Genomic DNA, 11,865 nt, shown 5'->3' with positions numbered 1-11,865 from the left:
AATTCTACGTCTCGTAGCTCTATTTTATTTCTGTCCCTCAAATTTCTACTTTTCTTTCTTAATGCATACAATAACAGTATTTTTAGATTACTGACAAAGATAGGGACTTTTCTCTAAATAGTTTTTGTTCTTTGATAATATTCTCATGTTTTTGTTTTCACCAACAAAATGTTGGATATGGCTCCTTTAGTTTTTGTTTTCACCAACAAAACTGTTGGATATGGTACCATAACACTTTTTTGTTGATTTCTGAATGAAATCGGTGGAATTTATTCACTATTTCTGAAAAAAAGAAATTTTTATCTCCTTGCATTGGATGTTGCAGAATATTCCAAAGAAGTTTGCAAAAATCTTCAATGGGTCCATGAGAGAAATTGTTGAACTTGAAGGTCCAAGCGAAATTACTTGGCATGTGAAAATGATCAGGTCGTCTAACAACACATTTGCTATGCGATCTGGTTGGAAAGAATTTGTAATTGCTAATCGAATAGATAAGAATGATGTTTTAATATTTACATACAATGGTAATTCCTCTTTTAAAGTTGTGATTTTTGATCGGAGTGGATGTGAAAAGGCTGCTCCTTTCTTTGCAAAAAAGATGGAGATGGAGACAGGGACACAGTCAGAGGAGTCGAACGACAATTCGATTCGAGAAAATGCTACATTTTACAGTGAGGTTAAGAAAGAGATCATATCTTTCTCCTCTGGTAGTAGTGACAGTGATGAATTTTCTAGTGATATTTCATCACGTGCCACTCGAGCGCGCCCGATTAGAGAAAGGGGATGTTGTAAGAGGAAACGAAAAGGTAGGTATAGTTTGTTCATATTCGTTATTTTTGAACTTTTTAATCATTTATGCATCAAGGATGTTATTATTTCATTAAGGAATTAGGAATGTGAATCTGATCCTATAATTGCTTTTTATTTTTTCCCTATTCTGAAATTTTCTGGTTACAGAACTTGTACAAGAATCAAGTGAGAGTGACGAAGGACAGCACAGAACTAAGAAAGCTTCCCGTTTATATGTCATACCCCACAAGACCAATTTGACAAAAGCTCAAGAGGAGATTGCTAACAGGATGGCCCGAAGAACTCAAGAGGATAGTGATTTGTTCGTCAAAATCTTGACTTCATCCGAAATTCCTCCAAGGGTGAATTGTGTGCTGGTACGTAAGCATTTTTTATATTGTCACCATTACTTAAAATTGCATTGCTGGAAACAATAAATTACATAATGGAAGATACAAATATCAATCACATATGGAATCAAGGTATCTTACTTGTACTATGCATCAATCTTACTATCTTATTGTACATGTTACCAGAGGTTACCGATTGGTTTTGCACGCGAAGTTCTTGAAAGCGAGGAGAAGAAGATTACTCTGGTACCTGCCAATTTAGATAAGAGAAGCAAGACATGTACTGCAACCTACATGAAGAATAAAAATGGCAAATACATGGGTCAAGGATGGAACAAATTTGCATGCAGAAATGCACTGAAGCAAGGGGATCTTTGCCTTTTTGAACTAAGAAAACAAGAAAGACGAGGAATTCTAACCATGGTAGTTCATTTGAATCGGGTGAGTAGCTAAGATATATTGCTTGTTAAAATTATTGCTTTTGTTTGCAAAGTATACCCTACTTTTGTTTGCAATTAAAATTATTGCTTGTTAATTGCTTCTGAAGGTAACAAGTTGGGTGTAATTTGCAAAGGCCTCAACACTAGCTCATGTGTTGTATAAATATGCTGGTAATACATGCTTTTGTATTAGGTGTGAAAACTAATCAGTTGTAATTGTAAGACAAGTAAATTATTAAAGCAACCAATGGCTAGAAAAATTATTTACTAGCATTTGCTAATATAATTATTTACTAGCATTTATTGTATTAAGTTCGGTAGTTTACTATTTTAGGCCTAAAAAAATTAAAGCTAGTCCAGGTCACAGTTATTGGTTTTTTAAAGCAGTAGCTATTTGGTAATAATGAAAGAAAAGGAAAAAATAATTGTTGACCTAAAATAAAATCTTTCTTGTCAGTAAAGGATGATTTCTGTGATTTCAAAAGCCATTATAGGGCACAGCAGACTAATTTTTTTTTTTTTTTTTTTTTTTGTTTTCCTTTCTAATTCTTGTAAAGCCAGTAAAAGCCTGGAATGATTTCTGATTAATTTATTTCTTTAATTTGTCTTGCTGTTTGGTACAATCTTGACTGACCTTTGATTTATTTGTCACTGGTACCAATTGGTACCAAGGCTTAATGCATTGTCCTGAACCCTTGGTACAATTCTGTACCAGCAATCAAATGCTTGTAGGACCTGATTTGTTTTTCTAATTGTATTTGACCTTGTTAGCTGTTCGCCCCCTTTTTTATTTTAATCTCAAAAAAAAAAAAAATCTTAATGATACATCAAATTCATAAATTGGAGTAACATCAGAATTCAGATCCACTTTGTTATCAATTTATAATCAGCATGGCATGTTTGCAATTTCATTACATGTGAACCAAAACATTTAAGTGCAACTGTGAATTAATTTAGTAGGTATTATCTTCAAAATTTCATTCTAATTTCATTTTCTTGACGCATTCAACACATACAAGTAGTGACGCACTCAAAATTTAGATATTAAAAAATATGGAGCTGCATGATTAACATTTTTTCCGAAAGATGTTAAAAAAAACAAAAAAAGAACGATTTATAAATTGACTTCTTGATAAACATTTTCAAATAGTTTTCAAAGCTATGTGACGGATACAGTGATAGACACAATTCCAGACCACATTTAGGGCCTGTTCGGCTGTCAGGTAAGAACGGGAATGGGTTTGGGTTCGAGTCTAATTTAAATAGCCGAATCACTGTGCATGTGGGAAAAAAAATCACTCTAAGGGCCTGTTCGGCCGACAAATGGGAATGAGCGCGGGCACGGGATTTGAACTGAAAAACACTGTTCTCATGGGAAAAAAAAATTCAGTCCATTTGTCGGCCGAACAGGCCCTAAGGGCGTGTTCGGTTGCTAAGCGGGAACGGGAATGGGTTTGGGTTTGGATTCAATTTGAATGGCCAAAACACTATTCGCGTGGGAAAAAAAAATTCACTCTGAGTCTATGTTACCCTGACACTCCTAGGAAGCCATCGTACCCGTGTCCGACACGTATCCGACACCGACACGCCTCCGACACGCGTACGATACGTATCAGACACGCCAGCTGGCGTGTCAGATGAGCTGGCGTGTCCCTACCAGTCTGATACGGTCTCCGACACCTGGTTGACCCTGCCGATACGGCTTGATACGGGTGGGACACGCCAGCTTGGTGCACCGTGAGCTGTGAACCGTGTGAACCGCGTGTGGACCAGTAAATTAAACAAAAATTGGTGCTAGCTGCAGGGATCGAACCGGGAATGGGGTTAAATGCAGCGGACTCCCAACCACTGCACCAAATTAATTTTGTGTTATAACGCCGCAGATATTATATTTAACTAAACGTTATAAGAAATTCTTTATTCAGAATTTTTAATATTTAATTTATATAGTAATTAATAATATAATTAAAATAATAAATATATAATAGCCGTGTCGTATCCTCTATTTTTGAGAATTGCCGTGTCGCCGTACCCGTGTCGTATCCGACACGATACCCGTACCCGTATCCATGCAACATAGCTCTGAGTGAATTTTTTTTTTCCCACGGGCACAGTGGCACGCCGAACACGCCCTAAGTGAATTTTTTTTCTCACAAAAACAGTAAAAGTCGAACAGACCCTTAAATTAAATAGACTATATTTATTAGTCAACAGTTTATTTATTATCGCTTTACAAATTTAATATGTATATACAAATACAAATTAATTTATTAATTTATAAATTTATACTTAAGAAACTGAAGTACTTTATTAAAGGTAAAATTGTGTGGATACACAAGCATTTTTAATGATAATTATCTTAGGAGATAACCACACCACATAGTTTCTTATGCATGTTAAATTAAAGGTTATATAGATAATTATATTCATTACAGTTGTTATGTCAACTTCACACCAAAAAAAATATTGAAAGAAATATTTTTTTAAAATAAAATATATATATCATTTTGAAAATACTAAAGACATGTAATAAAAATAGTGGGGTTCAAATTAAATGACTCATGTCTTTTATGTTTCAATTGTGTTTTATATCTATTTTCGATTTCAAAGATTAAACAATATCAATTCGAACTGCTCAACATGATATCCATATTAAAATGTGCTTGGAGACTAAATTATATATTTGTATGTACATAATCAATATAAAATACAGTAATTTTGTATTTATCTAAAAAATAGTAATTATTTTCTTTAAAATTATAAAATTTGGTGTTGAAGTGCATTTTAATGTAGAGATTAAGTTGAGTGGTTCAAATAGACTGTTTAGACTTTGAAAACGAGAATGATTATGCGATGCATGATTGAGATATAAAAGACATGTGACATTTGAACCATTTTATATTAACAATCATATTTATTTAACAATTATGACAATTACATTTACATAGACACTTCTTAGATTAAAAAGAAAGTAGAAACGTTGATGTTTTATATAGCATGGCCCCAATAGTGATTTTTCCTTCTTTTTTTCGTTTGTCATAAAAGAAGTAAACACATCATTTGTTCAGTCACCAAATCATTCTGTATAAGCAGTAATACTGCCTGCTAAATTGCTGGTTACATTTTCTAGATTTTTTTTTAATTTAAGTATAATTTCTTTAACTAATACAGGTATCCTATCATGGTTTTTATTGGATATTTCAAAACATTACAGACCCCTTTTAAAAGTGAAGGACTTGGAACTATATTTTCTTAATTTCACTAATTATGCTAAGTTTCTCTGATTTTGATCATTCTCCCAAAATATGCAGTATACTTGATCAATGACAATTTTTTTGGTATCTATCTTGTTTTGTCTACAAACCTCTTGTTACAAGAGGCTTGTAGACAAAACATAAAACAGTTCAGTCAAGAAGGCAAGATCCATTTTTTTTCAGGTATTTTAGTAAATTTTCTAGGTACCTTTTAGGAAAAAATAAAAATCTTAGAGTTTATTTAGCCACTTTTGACAACTACTACTTTCCGCCACTGCTCTTGTATAATTGTTCAAATTTAAAAACATAAAACAGCTCGGTCAAGAAGGCAAGATCCATTTTTTTTTCAGGTATTTTGGAGTGAATAATGTCCGTCTCTTGTCATGTCAGAGTACAACTTCATTTTCGTTGCATTTATGATTTATTTGATCTCTAATGACCTTAATTCATGTATATTATTTTTTTTCCAAATCTCCAAATAATTAGACTAATTTCTTGTTTGGAGGCAAAACATCTGCCTGGGGGTGCCTCTGCTTTTTTTTTTTTTTTTTTTTTTTTTTTCCCACCATGAATTGTTAAGTTGCTTTTCCCTTTTTACATCCAATTGTGTTCAACTTCCTCAATAGGCAAGGAAACTACGAGTAACGACAAAGTACTGGTGTCCAGTCGGTTTGGGTCCGAAATTTTTATTAATAGAAAATTAATTAAATAAATATCTATAATGAAAAACGAATCTGAGTTTTTTCGAGATATAGGAAAAACGTGATAGTTAATCACGTTCTTTGGCCGTTATAGGCTATCACGACCAGTATTAGCGATACTAATCACTACACTTATTAATTAACACAAAAAAAAAAAAAATTCCTAGCCGTGATTGATAATCACGGCCAGGCATGCATCATGCCATATTAAAATGGACGAACTCAGATCTCATTCTACATGGTCAAATATTTCAATGGATCTGAATTCTGGCCGTGATTATCAATTACGGCCAGGATTTTTTTTTTTTAATAAGTGCAGTGATTAGTATCGCTAATTTTAGCTGTGATAGTGTACAACATCCAAAGAATGTTATACACTATCACGTTTTTCCTATATCTCGAAAAAACTGAGATTCGTTCTTCATTTTGGATATTTATTTAATTAATTTCCTATTAATAAAAATTTCGGCTAAAGTAACCCAACATTTGAGTTTTGGATTGAGACCGTCCGATTTGAATCCGTCGCTCGAGATTGCCTCAGAATTCAGATTCGTTGCTCGGAATGTGTACACTCCATTTTGAATGGATTGTCGCAGATTTGAATCGGACGGTCCCGATCTAAAACCCAAAAATTGAGTTACTTCACTAGATCTGAATTCAGTCGGTTTTGGGTCGGTAAATCTCGAAATTTGACCCAAAACAGGTTATTTGGTTTTTCTTTTTTGGAAGATGAAAAAAAATACAAATTTGGTTATTATACTTTCATGTTTAAAATTAAAATAATTTAAAATTTAAAATTTAAATGTCAAAATAAAACTGTTACATATAATCTATATAATTTTTCTATGTATATGTAGAAGATCATGATATTTTGATTTTATTTTGGTTAGTATCAAGTGTTTGCCAAAATAAAATAAAATATTGTGGATAGAGCCAATGCCGGATGTCGATTTTTCAACTTACTGATTTATATAAAAAAAAAAATTTAAAAAGTAATAATTTTTTATGTATGAAAAAAATATAATATAAATCACATCTAATATGAATTCATTTTGACATATAATTTTTTTAATTTTTGTTATTATAAATTAAAAATTAGAAACATCACCGAGACACAAAAATAGAGGTATTCTTACAAATTGAAGCTTATGATCGTGTCATTTTAAAAAAAAAAAAAGCTTGTTGTTGTTGGTTACATTTTCTAAATTATTTTTATTTAACTCTAATTTTTTTTTAACTGATACAGTTATCCTATCATGTTTTTATTGAATATTAATTCAATGCGTTTTAGCGAGAGTGGAATGAGAGAAGAGATAAATCTCAAATCACTTTGTTGGATTCAGAGCATTACATGCCCCTTTTAAAGTGAAGCAATTGCAATTGATTTTTCTTAATTTTACTAATTAAGCTAAGTTTTTCTGATTTTTGATCTTTTTTTAAAAGTGATACGATTAATAAGTGAGGATGTATATGTGATACGATTAATAAGTTACGAAATTCTACTCTTTTATGGATTCATAATTAATTATTTTTAGCTTTATTGAGATGCGAAATTCAATATTTTGAGAGGAATTTTCGTCCAAACACGCAGTAGGCATATACTATTTTACAAACCTTGTTAATTAAATTAATCTAAGCTCTGCAAAAAATCATTTTTACTCATCTCGTCGATCCCAATATCAATTAATATATTCACTAATTAATAAGCAAGAATCCGAGATAATCCAATAGACATCGAATCAAATTCAGTCTGACATTCGATCAGACCTCTCAGTTCGCTAACATGTGGTAGGAGATACGCACACCTGAAACAATCAAAGTAATTCACATTGTATTAAAAATGGTTAGATTTAGACAAACATAATAATAAATTGATGTTCAATACAGGAAACGAATTTTATACAAAGTTTAATGATTAAAAAGAAATTACTTTCATTTATATTAGAGCCAAAAGTGTTCTAACTTCATAATATTTTCTCTCTTTAATCACATCATAAATTATTTTCTTTTTTCAATTCAAAGTGGTAAACCGTAAATTAAATTATACAAACTAAGCGCTTGCTTATTTATGTATTTTGAAATTTTGGTAGATCTTATTACGATACATTTTTTGTCCATTCATTTAGTAGTTTCTTAATTTATTTCAAAATGAATGACCATTGATAGCCTAGCCATCAACTGATGCAAAGGGAAACGAAATGGTAAAGATATTGAAAGAGAAGATTTGGCTTCATGCAGCGCACTAAGTCATCTGGCCACTCATTTTACTATATTGTCGATGCGCTGCATAAAATAAAAAATATTCTGTCAATGAATGACATAACCCTTTTTACTGGAGACGATCTGTTTAACATTAATATTTAACAAACTGGACAGGACCAATATTTCTTTGTTCTGGCTTTTTCGACACGACTGTTGTTACTAGTTACAGACAGGTGGGCCCTTACGGAGCTCACTTAATATAGTAACTCGCTTTAGGAAGGTTATAATAGGATATGCATCAGAGAAAAAATGCTTTCTTTCTTTTTCATCTCTCTGGGCTGAATTCGTATCCTCTGAGATATCTCAAACTTTGCGTGACTTTATGGAAAATCCCAACTGTTTAAATACGTTCTGCACGAATCTCAAAACACACATAATACTGACCCCTACATCACCCCGAATAGGCACCGGACACGTCGGTCACGCAAAAGTTGAGATATCTCAGAGATACGCACTCCCTAAAAGGCTAAAAGCAGGGGTACCTCAGAGACCTGTCATTCTATCAACGCTTGCTTGACTTGATTGGAGACAATAAATGCAGCAGTTCAAACATGCGTAAACTTAAAACAATAAATTGATGAAGCTTTTGGAGTACGTAGATTTGGAGATTTTCTTGGAGGTGAAGAGACTAATAGGGGAAGAACAAGAGAGAGATAGAGAGACGAAGAAGAATGAGTAACTTTTATGTGGAGATGGATGCTGCCTCAATGCATACAATGGCAAGTTTCAAATTTCTACTTTTCTTTCTTAATGCATACAATGACAGTTTTTTTAAGATTACTGACAAAGATAGGGACCTTTCTCTAAATAGTTTTCTTTCAGTCAGCAGTTCGTTCTTTGGTAATATTCTCATGTTTTTGTTTTGACCAACAAACTGTTGGATACGTCTCCTTCAGTTTTTTCATAGTAGGTTTACTCAGCAATTCGTTTGCTTGTGAAACTACTTTTTTGTATTGGTACCATAACACTTTTTTGCTGATTTCTGAGTGAAATTGGTGGGATTTATTCATCTGATAAAAAGGGAATTTTTGTCTCCTTGTATTGGATGTTGCAGAATATTCCAAAGAAGTTTGCAAAAAACTTCAATGGGTCCATGAGAGAAATTGTTGAGCTTGAAGGTCCAAGCGAAATTACTTGGCATGTGAAAATGATCAGGTCGTCTAACAACACATTTGCTTTGCGATCTGGTTGGAAAGAATTTGTAATTGCTAATCGAATAAATAAGAATGATGTTTTAGTATTTACATACAAGGGTAATTCCTCTTTTAAAGTTGCGATCTTTGATCGGAGTGGATGTGAAAAAGCCGCTCCTTTCTTCGCAAAAAAGATGGAGATGGAGACAGAGTCAGAGGAGTCGAACGACAGTTCGATTCGAGAAAATGCTGCATTTCACAGTGAGGTTAAGAAAGAGATCATATATTTCTCCTCTAGTAGTAGTGATAGTGATGAATCTTCTTGTGATATTTCATCATGTGCCACTCGAGCGCGCACGATTAGAGAAAGGGTTTGTTGTAAGAGGAAACAAAAAGGTAGCTATTTTGTTCATATTCATTATTTTTGAACTTTTTAATCATTTATGCATCAAGGAATGTGATTCTGATCCTATAATTTTTTTTTCCCCTATTTTGAAAATTTCTGGTTACAGAATTTGAACAAGAATCAAGCAAGAGTGAAGAAGGACAGAACGGAACTGTTAGAATAATAAAAACAAAGGTGACTAGAACTAAGCAAGCTTCCCGTTTATATGTCATACCCCACAAGACCAATTTGACAAAAGCTCAAGAGGAGATTGCTAACAGGATGGCCCGAAAAACTCAAAAGGGTAGTGACTTGTTTGTTAAAATCTTGACACCATCTGAAATTCCTCCAAAGGTGAATTGTATACTGGTACGTAAGCATTTTTTATATGGTCACTGTTACTTAAAATTGCATTGATGGAACATAACAAATTACATAAAGGAAGATATAAATATTAACCACATATGCAATCATGCTATCTTACTTGTACTATGCATCAATCTTACTATCTTATTGTACTATGTTACTACTATGTTACCAGAGGTTACCAGTTCGTTTTGCGCGCAATGTTTTTGAAAACAAGAAGAAGAAGATTACTTTGTTATCTGCTGATTTAGATAAGAGAAGCAAGACAAGTACTGCAAACTACTTCAAGGATAAAAATCGCAAATGCATATGCATAGGTCAAGGATGGAACAAATTTGTATGCAGAAATGGATTGAAGCAAGGAGATCTTTGCCTTTTTGAACTAAGAAAGCAAGAAAGACGAGGAGTTCTAACGATGGTAGTTCATTTCAATCGGGTGAGTAGCTAAGATGTATTTATAGATGTTTCATTTTGTTTGCAAAGTACACCCTACTTTTGTTTGCAATTAAATTATTGCTCGTTAATTACTTCTGAAGGTAACAAATTGGGTGTAATTTGCAAAGGCGTCAACACTAGCTCATGTGTTATATAAATGTGCTGATAATACATGCTTTTGTATTAGGTGTGAAAACTAATCAGTTGTAATTGTAAGACAAATTAAGATATGTTTGTTGTGTAGTTGACATGTCTTAATTGCTATGTGAAGGCAACCAATGGCTAGAAAAATTATTTACTAGCATTTGTATTAAGTTGGGTAGTTTACTATTTTAGGCCTAAAAAAATTAAAGCGAGTCCAGGTTACAGTTATTGTTTTTTTAAAGCAGGAGCTATTTGGTAATAATGAAAGAAAAGGAAAAAATAATTGTTGACCTGAAATAAAATCTTTCATTTCAGTAAAGGACGATTAATTTCTGTGATTTCAAATCCATTATAGGGCACAGAGACACAGTCAGAGGAGTCGAACGACAGTTCGATTCGAGAAAATGTTGCACTTCACAGTGAAGTTAAGAAAGAGATAATATCTTTCTCCTCTGGTAGTAGTGACAGTGATGAATTTTCTAGTGATATTTTATCACGTGCCACTCGAACACGCACGATTAGAGAAAGGATTTGTTGTAAAAGGAAACGAAAAGGTAGTTATAGTTTGTTCACATTCATTATTTTTGAACTTTTTAATCATTCATGCATCAAGGATGTTATTTCGGCAAGGAATATGATTCTGATCCTATAATTGCTCCTTTTTTCCCCTTTTCTGAAAATTTCTGATTACAGAATTTGTACAAGAATCAAGTGAGAGTGACGAAGGAGAGCACCGAGCTAAGAAAGCTTCCAGTTTATATATCTTACCAAACAAGACCCGTTTGACAAAAGCTCAAGAGGAGATTGCTAACAGGATGGCCCGAAAAACTGAAAAGGGTAGTGACTTGTTCGTCAAAATCTTGACTCCATCTGAAATTCCTCCAAGGGTGAATTGTGTACTGGTACGCAAGCGTTTTTTTATATTGTCACCGTTACTTAAAATTGCATTGATGGAAACATAACAATTTACATAAAGGAAGATATAAATATCAACCACATATGCAATCAAGCTAACTATCTTACTTGTACTATGCATCAATCTTACTGTCTTATTGTACCATGTTACTACTATGTTATCAGAGGTTACCAGTTGATTTTGCACGCAAAGTTCTTCAAAGCGAGGAGAAGATGATTACTCTGTTACCTGCTAATTTAGATAAGAGAAGCAAGACATGTACTGCAAACTACTTGAATTATAAAAATCGCAAATGCATAGGTCAAGGATGGAACAAGTTTGCATGCAGAAATGGATTGAAGCAAGGGGATCTTTGCCTTTTCGAACTAAGAAAGCAAGAAAGGCGAGGAATTCTAACCATGGTAGTTCATTTCAATCGGGTGACTAGCTAAGATATATTAATAGAGGTTTCATTTTGTTAGGAAATACACCCTGCTTTTGTTTGCAATTAAATTATTGCTTGTTAATTACTTCTGAAGGTAACAAATTGGGTGTAATTTGTGAAGGCCTCAACACTAGCTCATGTGTTGTATAAATATGCTGGTAATACATGCTTTTGTATTAGTTGTGAAAACTAATCAGTAATTGTAAGACAAAACTATGTATGTTTAATGTGTAGTTGACATGTCTTGATTGTTATGTGAAGGTAGT

The 11,865-nt window shown here is 33.0% G+C and overlaps 2 protein-coding genes across 2 annotated transcripts; both read left to right on the top strand.

The window, feature by feature from the left end:
- Positions 1–322: 322 nt before the first annotated feature.
- On the top strand, positions 323–1,594 carry LOC144545835 (B3 domain-containing protein Os12g0592300-like). The gene is made up of 3 exons (XM_078294398.1): positions 323–806; positions 958–1,166; positions 1,326–1,594. The coding sequence occupies exons 1-3, from the start codon at positions 365–367 to the stop codon at positions 1,590–1,592; spliced, it is 918 nt and encodes a 305-aa protein (XP_078150524.1). The 5' UTR covers positions 323–364; the 3' UTR covers positions 1,593–1,594.
- Positions 1,595–8,855: 7,261 nt separating this feature from the next.
- On the top strand, positions 8,856–11,634 carry LOC144545836 (B3 domain-containing protein Os03g0622200-like). Its single transcript, XM_078294399.1, has 3 exons — positions 8,856–9,325; positions 10,953–11,161; positions 11,340–11,634. Exons 1-3 carry the CDS (start codon positions 8,890–8,892, stop codon positions 11,604–11,606), a joined length of 912 nt encoding a protein of 303 aa, XP_078150525.1. The 5' UTR covers positions 8,856–8,889; the 3' UTR covers positions 11,607–11,634.
- Positions 11,635–11,865: the final 231 nt, after the last annotated feature.

The sequence above is a fragment of the Carex rostrata genome, chromosome 28 (genome assembly GCF_964058835.1).
Source record: "Carex rostrata chromosome 28, lpCarRost1.2, whole genome shotgun sequence".
NCBI classification, from domain to species: Eukaryota; Viridiplantae; Streptophyta; class Magnoliopsida; order Poales; family Cyperaceae; genus Carex; species Carex rostrata.
The sequence above is the reverse complement of the archived record's forward strand: the minus strand, read 5'-3'. Positions and strand labels throughout refer to the sequence as shown.